The following is a 14,080-nucleotide window of genomic DNA, read 5'->3' on the forward strand; positions in this document are numbered from 1 at the left end:
TTTGTTTTTCATACAGATTTCGGATCAATATATTACCACAGAAAAGACCAGACTATGTACGAGCCGCGTCTTCGTCACCAGTGATGTGTTCTTAGAGTTGAGGACCTTGTCCAGTGACTTCATTGTTGATTTGCCCATAGCTGTTCTCCTTTTGACTTCCAGTTGACTTGTTGTTGCTGTATCTTGACTGATCATTGATCCAAGTAGGTTGAAGTTCTTTACAACTTCCAGTTTGTCACCGTCCATCTCAGATGTGTCCCGGACGTTCCTGGCAGTAGTCAGTATCTTCTTTGTATTGAGTAGTAGGCCCATGTTTGAGCTTTCTAACTCGTCTCTTCGTAATACGTCCTTCATTCCATCTACACTTGTTGCTATCAATGTTGTATCATATGCGTATTTAAAATGGCTGATTCTTCCAACAATTTTGATTCCTTCTTCTTTTCGGCAAGTCCAGTCTTCCTGAGAATAGCTTCTGTATATAAAGAGCAATGGTGACCGGATGCCGCCTTGTCTGACGCCTCGCTCTACTCTGAACCATGCCGGGTCACCGTGTTCTGCTCAGACTGTCGCTTCTTGGTGGATGTAAAGGTTCCTGATGAGGCTGATCAGACGGTTCCTCACACACATTTCCTTCATGGTTCCAAAGTTTCTGGTGATCAACAGTGGAAGGCTTTGCTGTAGTGCATGGGTCCCCAATTCCAGTCCTCAAGGGTCGCCAACAGTGCATGTTTTCAGGATTTCCTTAGTATTGCACATGTGATAATTTAATCACCTGCACAGTTGATGATTCCAACACCCATGCAATGCTAAGGAAATCCTGAAAACATGCACTGTTGCTGGCCCTCGAGGACTGGAGTTGGGGAACCCTGCTGTAGTGGATGAAGCAGTTAGATCTCCTTGTTCTATTCTTTGGCCTTCTCCATCATCTAATGTCAGCAGTTACCTCTCTTGTTCCTCGGCCTGTTCTGGATCCTGCTCGTTCCTCTGCCATCTCTTGGTCACAGTAAGGCTGGAGCCGTCTCTGTAGGATCTTCAGTAGTAGTTGCTGACATGAGGTCTGAGCGCAATAACCCGATAGTTTCCACAGTCGGTGGCGTCTCCGTTCGGAATAGGCATAAATACTGATCTTGTCCGGTCCTTGGGCCATTTACCAATTGTCCATATCTGGTGACACAGGAGTGTGGTGACATCAACTGCGGCTTCAGGAGACTTTATTAGTTTTATTGGATTACTAGCTGTAGTACCCGGCGTTGCCCGGGATAGTAACTGTCTCTTTGTCTCTCTCCCAGTCTGTCTGTCTGTCTGTTTCTCTCTGTTTGTCTCTGTATCAGTCTCTCTATCTCTGTGTTTGTCTGTCTTGTTCCAGGTCTGTCTCTTTTCCCCTATCTTTTTTTCCCCTCTTTCTCCTTTCCCTGTCTGCCTTCCTCTGTGTCTCTTTGACTGTCTCTCTGTCTCTTTCCCTGTTTGCCTCAGTCCGTGCTTATTGTCTGTCTCTCTGTCTCTGTCTGTGTCTCTGTCTCAATCTGTCTCTCCACTGACATCTTATTACCTCACACATAAGCTTCTTATTCTAACAATTTATTTTGTTCCTATAGCAACCACTCACAGCTCCTATTAATAAGCTGTAGCTCCTATCTCCATTGACTTTAAAGGAGACCGGTGTTTTGGAGAGTGACTGTAAAGCGCATGGTTAAATTTTCCTGTCAAAACATAGTCTATGACGTTCCCCGAGTCACATGGAGCATCTGTGCAAAATTTCGGGATTGTAAATGCGACGGTGCGGATTCCTTTAGCGGACATACACTCAGCTTTATATATTCGATTGTCACATCCAGGTGCTTTCTTTTTGACAGAAGCTCTATCATAGCGACAACTTCATCTTTTAAGGTGTTCGATTTTCTTTCACTTCCAGTCTCACTTTTTCCTGTATCGCGGAGTCGTTCTTGTTGAGTCTTTCTATGTATACTTTCCTTCATCTGGTCTGGCTTAGTTTGTTCTCTTTGCCGTGTTTCCACATTCCCACTCTTGTTTGAAACTTTTGTCATATCTCTTTGATCTTTTGGTGCCTTCCTGCTCTTGCCCATCAGATGTTCATTTTCTGTCTCTGTATATATCTTTTGGTAATAATATTCTTTGCTGGAATGGTTTTTTAGTCTTTTACTGATGTTGTCTGCGTCCTGCTTGTTAGCTTTTGCCATTAGTTTTTCTTCAATGATTTTTACGGTTTCTTTAGTTAACCATGGATGTGGGGATCTCTTCTGCCTTGTTTATTGTCTTACTGGCTTCTTCAGTAATATTAGTCTTAATATGTGTCTGTAATTCCTCAGGCTTTCATTCATCTGAGTATTATATAAATCGGTTGTACAGACCATTCCAAAATACCTCAATTATGTTGGTCAAATCAAAGTTGGAAATGACTGGTTGTCTCGTCTTTTTGACTTTAATCTTTGCTGTCAAAAGTTCATGATCAGTTCCAAAGTCAGGTCCTGGCCTTCTTTTCATGAGAATGATCGACGACCTCCATCTTTGTTGACCACATATGTAGTCAATCTGATTCTTCTAGGCCCCATTTGGTGATGTCCATGTGTACAGTTTCCATTTGTCATTTTGGAAGAAGGTGTGCATGATGGACAGCTGATTTGTCACACAAAAATCCTTGACTCTTCTTCCAGTCTCGTTTCATTCGCAAAGTCCAAAGTTTTTCCATGGTTCCATGTTTGCTGTGGACCACTTTGGCATTCAAGTCTCCCATGATAATGAGTAAGTCTTGTTTTGGCGTCTTGCCTATCTCATCTTGACCATAGAATAGCTCAATGTCCCCCTCCTCGGCATCTGATGTTCCGGTGTAGACTTGTATGTCTGTGACATTGATTGGCACTCGTTGTCGTATCGAGAAGACCATCACTGACCACATTGTACTTCAAGACAGTGCAGGACAATCTTCAGTTGAGAATAAAAGCGAATACATTTCTACTTCGGTTATCGTTGACAGAAGAGTAGACCCAATGTTCATTTGACTGGAAATGTCCAGATTGTGTCCACCTTAATTCAATCATTCCGAGGGAGTCAAGTCCGATTCTGTCCATTTCAGCTCTGACAATGTTGAGTTTGCCTTAATTCATGGTTCATGTTCCAGAACTGATGAGATCTCTGCAGTTTTTAATCTTCTCTATCAACAAAGCGACATCACTCTCTCCTCTCTTATCGCCTCTTCCCAAAATCGCGTACAAGATTTCTCCCGTGCCTCCCCCATACTCTGGAACGCTCTACCTTAGCACATCAGACTCTCCCCTACCATGGAAAGCTTCAAGAGGAACCTCAAGACCCACCTCTTCCAACAAGCCTACAACCTACAATAACCCTCAGTCCAGTAGACCACTGCGCAACCAGCTCTGTCCTCACCTATTGTACCATCAGCCATTCCCTGTAGACTGTGAGCCCTCGCGGGCAGGGTCCTCTCTCCTCCTGTAGACTGTGAGCCCTCGCGGGCAGGGTCCTCTCTCCTCCTGTAGACTGTGAGCCCTCGCGGGCAGGGTCCTCTCTCCTCCTGTAGACTGTGAGCCCTCGCGGGCAGGGTCCTCTCTCCTCCTGTAGACTGTGAGCCCTCGCAGGCAGGGTCCTCTCTCCTCCTGTAGACTGTGAGCCCTCGCGGGCAGGGTCCTCTCTCCTCCTGTAGACTGTGAGCCCTCGCGGGCAGGGTCCTCTCTCCTCCTATACCAGTCTGTTTTGTACTGTTAATGATTGTTGTACGTATACCCTCTCTCACTTGTAAAGCGCCATGGAATAAATGGCGCTGTAATAATAAATAATAATAAATCAGAACCAAGACGACTTTGTGGCTTTTGAATTATTTCTGTTCTACTCTCCATCAACTTTTCTTGGCATAATACACAAGTAGATAGCCAGGCCTTCATTCTGCGCAGTCACGAGGCTCCCACAAAGGATCAACACTGACTCAGCCGTTCATGTTGTCAATACAAACTGTCTCCGCTCGTAATGTCCTGCTGCGACGCTGGGCATTACACGTAGCCTGGAACCTCAGCTGAAACCGGTCCATCTGGTGCATCACTGCTGGCAAAATACACGACAGAACCACTGATGCATGCAAACCCCGCAGGTGACACAAACCGGCACTGCCATGTATGGAAAATCATTCTCTTATGTACAAGAATATAACTACTATAATACTGCCCCTCTGTACAGGAATATTACTACTATAATACTGCTCCCTATGTACAAGAATATAACTACTATAATACTGCCCCTATGTACAAGAATATAACTACTATAACACTGCTACCTATGTACAAGAATATAACTACTATAATACTGCCCCCTATGTTCAAGAATATAATTACTATAATACTGCCCCCTATGTACAAGAATATAACTACTATAATACTGCCCCTCTGTACAGGAATATTACTACTATAATACTGCTCCCTATGTACAAGAATATAACTACTATAATACTGTCCCTATGTACAAGAATATAACTACTATAATACTGCTCCCTATGTACAGGAATATAACTACTATAACACTGCTCCCTATGTACAAGAATATAACTACTATAATACTGCTCCCTATGTACAAGAATATAACTACTATAACACTGCTCCCTATGTACAAGAATATAACTACTATAATACTGCCCCCTATGTACAAGAATATAACTACTATAATACTGCCCCTATGTACAAGAATATAACTACTATAATACTGCCCCCTATGTACAAGAATATAACTACTATAATACTTTTTGCATTTGTCATTTTACTGATGCATTTGTTTTTTTTTTTTCAGTGTTCATTCATTATTTAGGAGGCTTTTATTTTTAAATGGAATCTGTCACCAGGTTTTTCTCCACCATCTGAGAGCAGTATAAAGTAAAGACAGAGACCCTGATTCCAGCGATGTGTCACTAACTTTGCTGCTGGCTGTAGTTTTGCTAAAATCAGTGCTTTATCAGAAGACGATTATCATTGGAGGACTAATAGACCTACTGCCATGTGGCGCTTGATAATCATGAGCTCTGTTTAACCGCACCCCCCACCACTGATTAGCGGCTTTCTGTACTGCATGTAAATAAACAGAAAACTGCCAGTGATGCTTATTTAAAGGGGTTATCCCAACTTGAAAAATTCCAGACAACCCCTTTAAGATTGAAGTAGAAGGGAATACAAATATCCAGAGATCCATGGATAATCTGACATCTATATGGACCAGTAAATGGTATCCCACAATCCACTGCTCTCAGGTGCACTGCATTATGGGCAATATGAGAGCTAATTTCCATGTTTTTCCCATAGTGCACTGCCAATACAGGACATTCAAAGTCCCCTCCCCACACCCCCCCCAGCCCCCGAAATAACAGGAGACGCACTGCACAGTTGGAACATGTTTATTTTGATACTTGCTGACATTTATATTTACAATGATTAAGAGGGAGGCAAACGTAAAAAAGTGCAAATGTCCAAATGTTACAGGTCACTCCGGGGGGGGTCAGGGGGGTCCCTGGAGCACAGAATACACGTCATATGTGAATCACAGGACCCGCTGCCCCCTCCGCACGAAACCCACCGATCCGAAAATACAGGTCAGGGAACTGGCACCGGCGGCAGGAGAACCGGGATCATTAACAAAAGGATCCAGAACCGTGGAAAAGACCGAAGAAAAGGATAAAGGACGACAGAAATAAGCAGAAAAAGACGTTATTGCCAAAACAGTCCTAATAATGCGTCACCGAGAGTCTGCTCAATCCCCCAACTACAGCAGACGGTCCATACACAGCTGCTACAGGCAACCGCGAGTAAGGGGTATACGGGCGTATATAGAGGATCCACCCACAGAGGGCCGGAAAATGCGGGACTATGTATCCTGCACTGATCCCGAGATATAGCCGGTATTATACTCCAGAGCTGCACTCACTATGTACATACATTACTTATCCGGTACTGATCCCGAGATACAGCCGGTATTATACTCCAGAGCTGCACTCACTATGTACATACATTACTTATCCTGTACTGATCCAGAGATACAGCCGGTATTATACTCCAGAGCTGCACTCACTATGTACATACATTACTTATCCTGCACTGATCCCGAGATATAGCCGGTATTATACTCCAGAGCTGCACTCACTATGTACATACATTACTTATCCTGTACTGATCCAGAGATACAGCCGGTATTATACTCCAGAGCTGCACTCACTATGTACATACATTACTTATCCTGTACTGATCCAGAGATACAGCCGGTATTATACTCCAGAGCTGCACTCACTATGTACATACATTACTTATCCTGTACTGATCCTGAGTTACCTCCTGTATTATACTCCAGAGCTGCACTCACTATTCTGCTGGTGCAGTCACTGTGTACATACATTACTGATCCTGGAGTTACCTCCTGCATTATACTCCAGAGCTGCACTCACTATTCTCAAGAACTGCAGTCACTTCAAAATAGTGAGTGCAGCTCTGCAGTATAATACAGGATATAATTCCGGATCAGTAATGTCATGTATGTATATAATGACTATCAGCGGAATAGTGAGTGCAGCTCTGGAATATAATACAGGATGTAACTAAAGATATGTAATGTATGAACATTGACTGCATGAGAAAAATAGTGAGTGCAGCTCTGGAGTATAATACAGGATAAGTAATATAATGTATGTACACTGTGACTCCATAAGCAAAATAGTGAGTGCTGCTCTGGAGTATAATGCAGGTTGTAACTAAGTATCAGTAATGTATGTACACAGTGACTGCACCAGCAGAATAGTGAGTGCAGCTCTGGAGGCTGGGAGATCACTTTAAAAGCACCCCTTGCCCTACTACACAACACTCTGCAGTACATTACTATGTGAGTGGTGGAGAAACTCCTCCTCAGTAGGCTATGATGGGGGTTGTAGTTTTAGGACACCCAGGAGAGCTGTAAGCTGCAGAGCATTGAGTGAGATGAGAGAACAGGTCATCATCACACAATCCTACAGCAAAGGCAACAGCGAACGCCCGATGCTGGCCTGAGAGGGGCAGAGACCGGCTGTCTGCTGGCCTGAGAGGGGCAGAGCCCGGCTGTCTGCTGGCCTGAGAGGGGCAGCGCCCGGCTGTCTGCTGGCCTGAGAGGGGCAGCGCCCGGCTGTCTGCTGGCCTGAGAGGGGCAGCGCCCGGCTGTCTGCTGGCCTGAGAGGGGCAGCGCCCGGCTGTCTGCTGGCCTGAGAGGGGCAGCGCCCGGCTGTCTGCTGGCCTGAGAGGGGCAGCGCCCGGCTGTCTGCTGGCCTGAGAGGGGCAGCGCCCGGCTGTCTGCTGGCCTGAGAGGGGCAGCGCCCGGCTGTCTGCTGGCCTGAGAGGGGCAGCGCCCGGCTGTCTGCTGGCCTGAGAGGGGCAGAGCCCGGCTGTCTGCTGGCCTGAGAGGGGCAGAGCCCGGCTGTCTGCTGGCCTGAGAGGGGCAGAGCCCGGCTGTCTGCTGGCCTCATGCAGGAGTGAGGACAGCCGTGGGCAGAATGACCCGGCCAGACAGACGTTGCTTTGCTGTTGATGGATCCTTTTGCCAGTGGGAGTTAGTTAAGAATGGACGGGGGTGGGGGGGTGGTTGTGATGGGGGTCAGGAGATTCATCTTCCGGCTCTGTGCAGCACACGGCCAGCTCAGCCAATTCTCTCCTGATATATTGGCCTTTTCACTACACTGCAAAACTACAACTCCCAGCATGCCGCAAAACTACAACTCCCAGCATGCCGCAAAACTACAACTCCCAGCATGCCGCATGAGGCTTGCAACAGAAGCTGAATAGATGCGAGACCATCGGCTCAGGTTTGGCAGGGAGCCGCACGCTGCTGGCACTAAGATTTGGCTGTGGGGTTTAATGGCACAAAGAAAGGGGTCACAATTGCAGGATTAATTTGGCAACAAGTCGTAAAAAAAGAAAAAAAATTGAAATCCTCTGTACGGCGGCCACCCAGCTTTCTCAGACCCCTGAGTGGTAAACATCAGTTGCTTATACAGTGACCTTTGGCTCCTGTGTATTTGTGGGATAGGATGGGTCCTGGAGAGCAGCCACCCAGCTTTCCAAGGATCAGATAGTGCACCAACGTGCACCAAACTAACCATCGCTGTATGGCCACGAGCTCGGATAACAGAAGCCGGTGTATGGCGGTGACGACGTGTGCGCGGTATACATCTGACAAAAAGATCATTAATGCAATGGTGGCTGAACAAAACCAAACCCCACCCCGGCTGGCGGTCATGTGCCGCTTCCTGTGCAGCACTTTACAGCGACTAATGAGCACTTAGCGTCACTTCCAGAAGCTTTCAGCACTTAATGGGCCCAAGAAATGTGATATTATTGCAAAAATAAGGAAAAAAAATAAAATTAAAAGATATCCAGAGGGTAATTTGCTTCCCTCTCTGCGGGCGCACTCTGCCTAATGCCCATGATGTCATTATCACTTACACCGCACCCTGCCCCCGTCATTAAAATTACATGATATTTACAAACCCATCTCGTCTGTATCACACGGAGCTCCCAACCGGCATCCGGGGAAGGCGCCGAAAAGCTGTGCAGCCGCCAATGACACCCGGCATAAAGGAGAACGTGAGGGATACAACTCCACTGAGCGGCGGAGGCAGAGTGCTGTTGGTTGCACTGCGCCCCCCCATATGCTGTGCCCCCCCATATGCTGCGCCCCCCATACGCTGCGCCCCCACCCCCCCCCATACACTGCACCCCCACCCCCCATACACTACACCCCCACCCACCCCCATACACTGCACCACCCCCATACAGTGCACCCCCCCCCCCCATACACTGCACCCCCACCACCCCCCATACACTGGTGATGAGCGGGCACTACCATGCTCGGGTGCTCGGTACTCGTAACTAATGATGAGTTGGCCTGCTCATCACTAGTTACCAGTACAGAGCACCTGAGCATGGTAGTGCCCGCTCATCACTAGTTACCAGTACAGAGCACCCGAGCAGGGTAGTGCCCGCTCATCACTAGTTACCAGTACTGAGCACCTGAGCATGGTAGTGCCCACTCATCACTAGTTACCAGTACTGAGCACCCGAGCATGGTAGTGCCCGCTCATCACTAGTTACCAGTACTGAGCACCCGAGCATGGTAGTGCCCGCTCATCACTAGTTACCAGTACTGAGCACCTGAGCATGGTAGTGCCCACTCATTACTAGTTACCAGTACTGAGCACCCGAGCATGGTAGTGCCCGCTCATCACTAGTTACGAGTACTGAGCACCTGAGCATGGTAGTGCCCACTCATCACTAGTTACCAGTACTGAGCACCCGAGCATGGTAGTGCCCGCTCATCACTAGTTACCAGTACAGAGCACCTGAGCATGGTAGTGCCCGCTCATCACTAGTTACCAGTACAGAGCATCTGAGCATGGTAGTGACCACTCATCACTAGTTACCAGTACTGAGCACCCGAGCATGGTAGTGCCCGCTCATCACTAGTTATGAGTACAGAGCACCAAAGCATGGTAGTGCCCGCTCATCACTAGTTACCAGTACTGAGCACCCGAGCATGGTAGTGCCCGCTCATCACTAGTTATGAGTACAGAGCACCAAAGCATGGTAGTGCCCGCTCATCAGTAATCAAGAAGATACAGACCACAAACCATTCCTTCATCCACTTCCATTGTGAACGTTGGTGACTATAAAACGCGTGGGTGACGTCTGTATGTTGCTGCACAGGAACAGAGGCACATGAGCTCCACTTATCCAGTGTGAGGTTGCTGTCCTGACACATCTATAGAAATAATGGGACATATATGACCTCGGCGGCCATACTGAATGTCCTCAGCAGGCACAGGAGCAGCAGAAAAGAAAAAACAATATGTGTCAGCAAAAAACGAGAAGTGAGGAAAAGAGCTGATAAAAGAAAGCAATCGCTTTCAGAAGGATCCAGACTCTGCAAAATGTGATTTATTGTCTCCTGTTATTCAACAGCAACAGAACTACAACTCCCATCATGCACCAGCCCCCGACACACTGAGGGTTCACCCAGTATGGTTGGCGGTTAATGGGCCAGGGTATTGGGGAATGAGAAACGCGTCTGTCCAAATTGCAAAAGTGAAGTCAATGAAAGCTAAGTAGCAACTCAGACTCGGAAGGAGCGACCCTTAAAATTAAAGGTGGCGGCGCCAAGTGTGGCTTTTGCACATAAGTGTGGTTTGTTATTACGAGGAATAGAATATGGAAATATTTCAGAAACTGTGAAAAAACGCACTCGGTACACGCATAGGTGCGGTATTTTTCGGCACTGAGATGAAGCTTTTACAAGGGACAGACGCTGTGAAATATCGGACTGCGGATATCGGAGGCTCGTGCGGCCATCATGGAGAGTAATCCACAGGGTGCGAGAGTATGTAAAGCAACGGGCGCCAATGTGCGTATAACGGCCGACTGTCCGCCATCATCAACGTCAAGAATTGTATAAAAAGTACAAATAAAAAAGGGGCCTGGACTGCAAAAAATATAACAAAATATAAAAAAAAAATAAAAAAATAAAAAGATATAACAAAAAAAAAAAAACAACAAAAAAAATCTGGATATTTGATATGAAGAGTGGGTGCAAGAATGAAAAATGGTGCCATGATCTCGTACTTTATGACGGGCCCGGGATCCCTGTTCATATCCAGATTGAATGTCTTCCCTTTAATAAGTAGAAACAGAAAAGAAAAAAAAAAAAAGTCAGACGACACAGAGGTTAATATTAATTGGGTTCCCCAGGATTAAAAAAAAAAATAAATCCGAAAAACAGTGCCACGCCTGTGCATGGGTGATGCTGGTATTACATCCTGGCTCAACTGAAGGGCCGAGCTGCAATACCATATAGCACCTGCGGACAAGAGGCGCCATGTTAAAAAAAAAAAAAAAATTGTTTTTAAATCTAGACAATCCCTTTAAGCAAAACAGTGATTCACCCAAACAGTAAATAATGAAAGAAAAAAAATTCACATAATAAGTTAGAGTAGATGTGAGTCACGTACCAGATGCCGGCTCGTGTATGCTCGTGTATGTATGCTCAGACAGGGAAGAAAAAAAACAAAAAAAAACCTCACAAACCGTTAACCATTCTGATTTTTGACTTTTTTTTTTTATCCACATGACATAATGGGCTCCAATGGTAACACAGAATCCTGACCGCCGCGATCACTGCCAAAATAATATCGGCGACTCTTAAAAACCGTGCTGGAAATCCGGGTAACAATGACCTTAAAAAAAATATATATATACTGTATATACAAAAAAAAAAAAAAAAATACATTAAATTCAGCAAAAGAAAAAAAAAAAAAATCTGACAAGCGATTGATATTTTCTTACATAATAAAAAAAATCTAAATGGCTATGATTCCTCTATTAGCAAAAACACGTAATGCGTCTTATTAAATCTGCCGTCTTTCATTACATATACAGATCTCATATGTAAACAGAAACATGAGCGCAGTCTACAGCGGCCGCCCGGGATATAGATATATACATGGAAACGACATGAACGCGGTCTGTACAGTGTGTGGGACTTGCATTATTACACCATGGCACGATAAGGACCCTGCATCTTCAGGAACTGGATGATAAAGGACGGACCCCCGGCCACGATCTGCGGGGGGAGGTGGCTGAGGGGACAGTTCTCAATACTCATGATTGACAACTTGCTGCACAGGGCCAGCTCGAAGGGCAGACCGTGAAGATTGGGGTTGTCATTCAGATACAGCTCCTCTAGGTTCTCCAATGTACCTGGAAAAAAAGAGAAGAGAACACTGGTGTTACATAGGACTGCAGATTGATTGATTGCTCTCAGTGAGAGAAACAAAATTAAAATTTTGTAGTTGTGATACCTTTTAATGGCTAACTAAAATAAAAATAAAATATGATGTTATAAAGCAAGCTTTCGAGACATCTCGGGTCTCTTCATCAGGCATGGTATGACAAAATATCTGAAGAAACACAAATATATGCACACAAAACAGGGCAGAGCGATGCATAGTAAAAGGACATTTATATAAACAAACACTGAGCTTGGAAAGTGAATACTTAATTAGCTTTGATTAGTGGTGTGAGTTTTATTGTCCCAATATCCATGTAGGATCAGAGGCCTGGTGCCCTCTTAGTCTCTGGAGCTGACCTCTCAGATTTTGTAATGAGTCATAAATCCACCTGAGAGGTCGAGTCCTGTGTCCGCAAAGTTAAACATTGTAATGAATTTGTATTCCCAGACCCTGCGATGGCTCTGTGATCTGAAGTTGCCTTTTAATATGACAACTTTCATGTGGTTTAGGTTGTGTCCTGAAGCACAGAAATGTTTGGCCACAGGTAAATGGATTTTTTTGTCTGTAATTGTGTGGCGGTGAGATCTGATCCTTGCTCTCAGTCTCTGTCCTGTTTCTCCAACATAGAGGCCCCCAATAGGACATATAGTGCACAGGATTAAGTACACCGCGTTGGAGGAGGAACATGTGAATGTCCCAGGAATCTTATAGTCCCTTCTGTGTGTTGGGGATCTGTATCCAGTCTTTGGTCTCTACATGAGCGCAGGTTTTGCAGCTCTTTACATTGCAAGGATAAGTTCCTTTTGGTGTGTCTGAGTCTGAGGAAGAGGAACTTATCCTTGCAATGTAAAGAGCTGCAAAACCTGCGCTCATGTAGAGACAGAAGACCGGATACAGATCCCCAACACACAGAAGGGACTATAAGATTCCTGGGACAGGAAAGCAATCAATCATTTTTCAACTGGCTAACACAGTACCAAAACCTTTTTCTTTTAACATAGGACTGCAGGTGACATCTACTACATTATCTGTACTCCAAGATATCACTGTGTTATCTGTGGTGTTCCATAGGACTGCAGGTGACATCTACTACATTATCTGTACTCCGAGATATCACTGTGTTATCTGTGGTGTTACATAGGACTGCAGGTGACATCTACTACATTATCTGTACTCCGAGATATCACTGTGTTATCTGTGGTGTTCCATAGGACTGCAGGTGACATCTACTACATTATCTGTACTCCGAGATATCACTGTGTTATCTGTGATGTTACATAGGACTGCAGGTGACATCTACTACATTATCTGTACTCAGAGATATCACGGTTATCTGTGGTGTTACAAAGGACTGCAGGTGACATCTACTACATTATCTGTACTTAGATATCACTGTGTTATCTGTGGTGTTACATAGGACTGCAGGTGACATCTACTACATTATCTGTACTCCGAGAGATATCACTGTGTTATCTGTGGTGTTACATAGGACTGCAGGTGACATCTACTACATTATCTGTACTCAGAGATATCACTGTGTTATCTGTGGTGTTACATAGGACTGCAGGTGACATCTCCTACATTATCTGTATTCAGAGATATTACTGTGTTATCTGTGGTGTTACATAGGACTGCAGGTGACATCTACTACATTATCTGTACTCATATCACTGTGTTATCTGTGGTGTTACATAGGACTGCCGGTGTTACACTTTTCTTACTGACCCCTCTGGACATATGATCTCCACTCACCGATCTCCTCTGGAAGATGCGTCAGGAGGTTTTCCCCGAGACCGAGGTGCGTCAGGTTCGTTAGGTGGCCGATCCCTCTCGGCAAAGTTGTCAGCTGATTGTTTGTGAGCACCAATTTCTGGTAAAAAAATAAAATTACCTTTACTGTCAGAGCAATGAAGACATCAAAACACACGTATTACCGGGCGGCTGGACGCGCTCAATGGAGGACATTCTGGGAAACCAGACATTAAATTTGGGATCGACCAACTACCTGACATGCGAGATTCACTTGTTCCCCCAGGAAATTGTCAGGAAGGGACAGAGGGGTCTGGATATAAAATATATTAAGATTCCACAATCATTTGTCTATTGATTGTCTTTAAAAAACAGAAAAAAAATAATGCCATTGAATTTGCCTGCACTTGGGCAGGAGCTTAGGAAGCCACAGAGTTCTGCTTATACCATAAAATTAAAATTTGGTCACCTCTGAAAGACCTTTTTATTGCACTGTATGTACCTGTAGAAACAGATTTGTAGTTTTAA

The 14,080-nt window shown here is 45.2% G+C and overlaps 1 protein-coding gene across 2 annotated transcripts in view; it reads right to left on the reverse strand.

The window, feature by feature from the left end:
• Positions 1 to 9,385: 9,385 nt before the first annotated feature.
• The window catches only part of SHOC2 (SHOC2 leucine rich repeat scaffold protein), a 70,538-nt gene continuing 65,843 nt past the window's right edge, over positions 9,386 to 14,080 (reverse strand). For both annotated transcript variants that reach the window (XM_075348220.1, XM_075348221.1), the window contains exons 8-9: positions 13,556 to 13,673; positions 9,386 to 11,771 (exon numbers count right to left, since the gene is read on the reverse strand). In XM_075348220.1, coding sequence (XP_075204335.1) covers positions 11,563 to 11,771; positions 13,556 to 13,673 — 327 coding nt within the window. In that variant the 3' untranslated portion in view covers positions 9,386 to 11,562. The remainder of the gene's footprint in view (positions 11,772 to 13,555; positions 13,674 to 14,080) is intronic.

The sequence above is a fragment of the Anomaloglossus baeobatrachus genome, chromosome 5, assembly GCF_048569485.1.
Source record: "Anomaloglossus baeobatrachus isolate aAnoBae1 chromosome 5, aAnoBae1.hap1, whole genome shotgun sequence".
NCBI lineage: Eukaryota > Metazoa > Chordata > Amphibia > Anura > Aromobatidae > Anomaloglossus > Anomaloglossus baeobatrachus.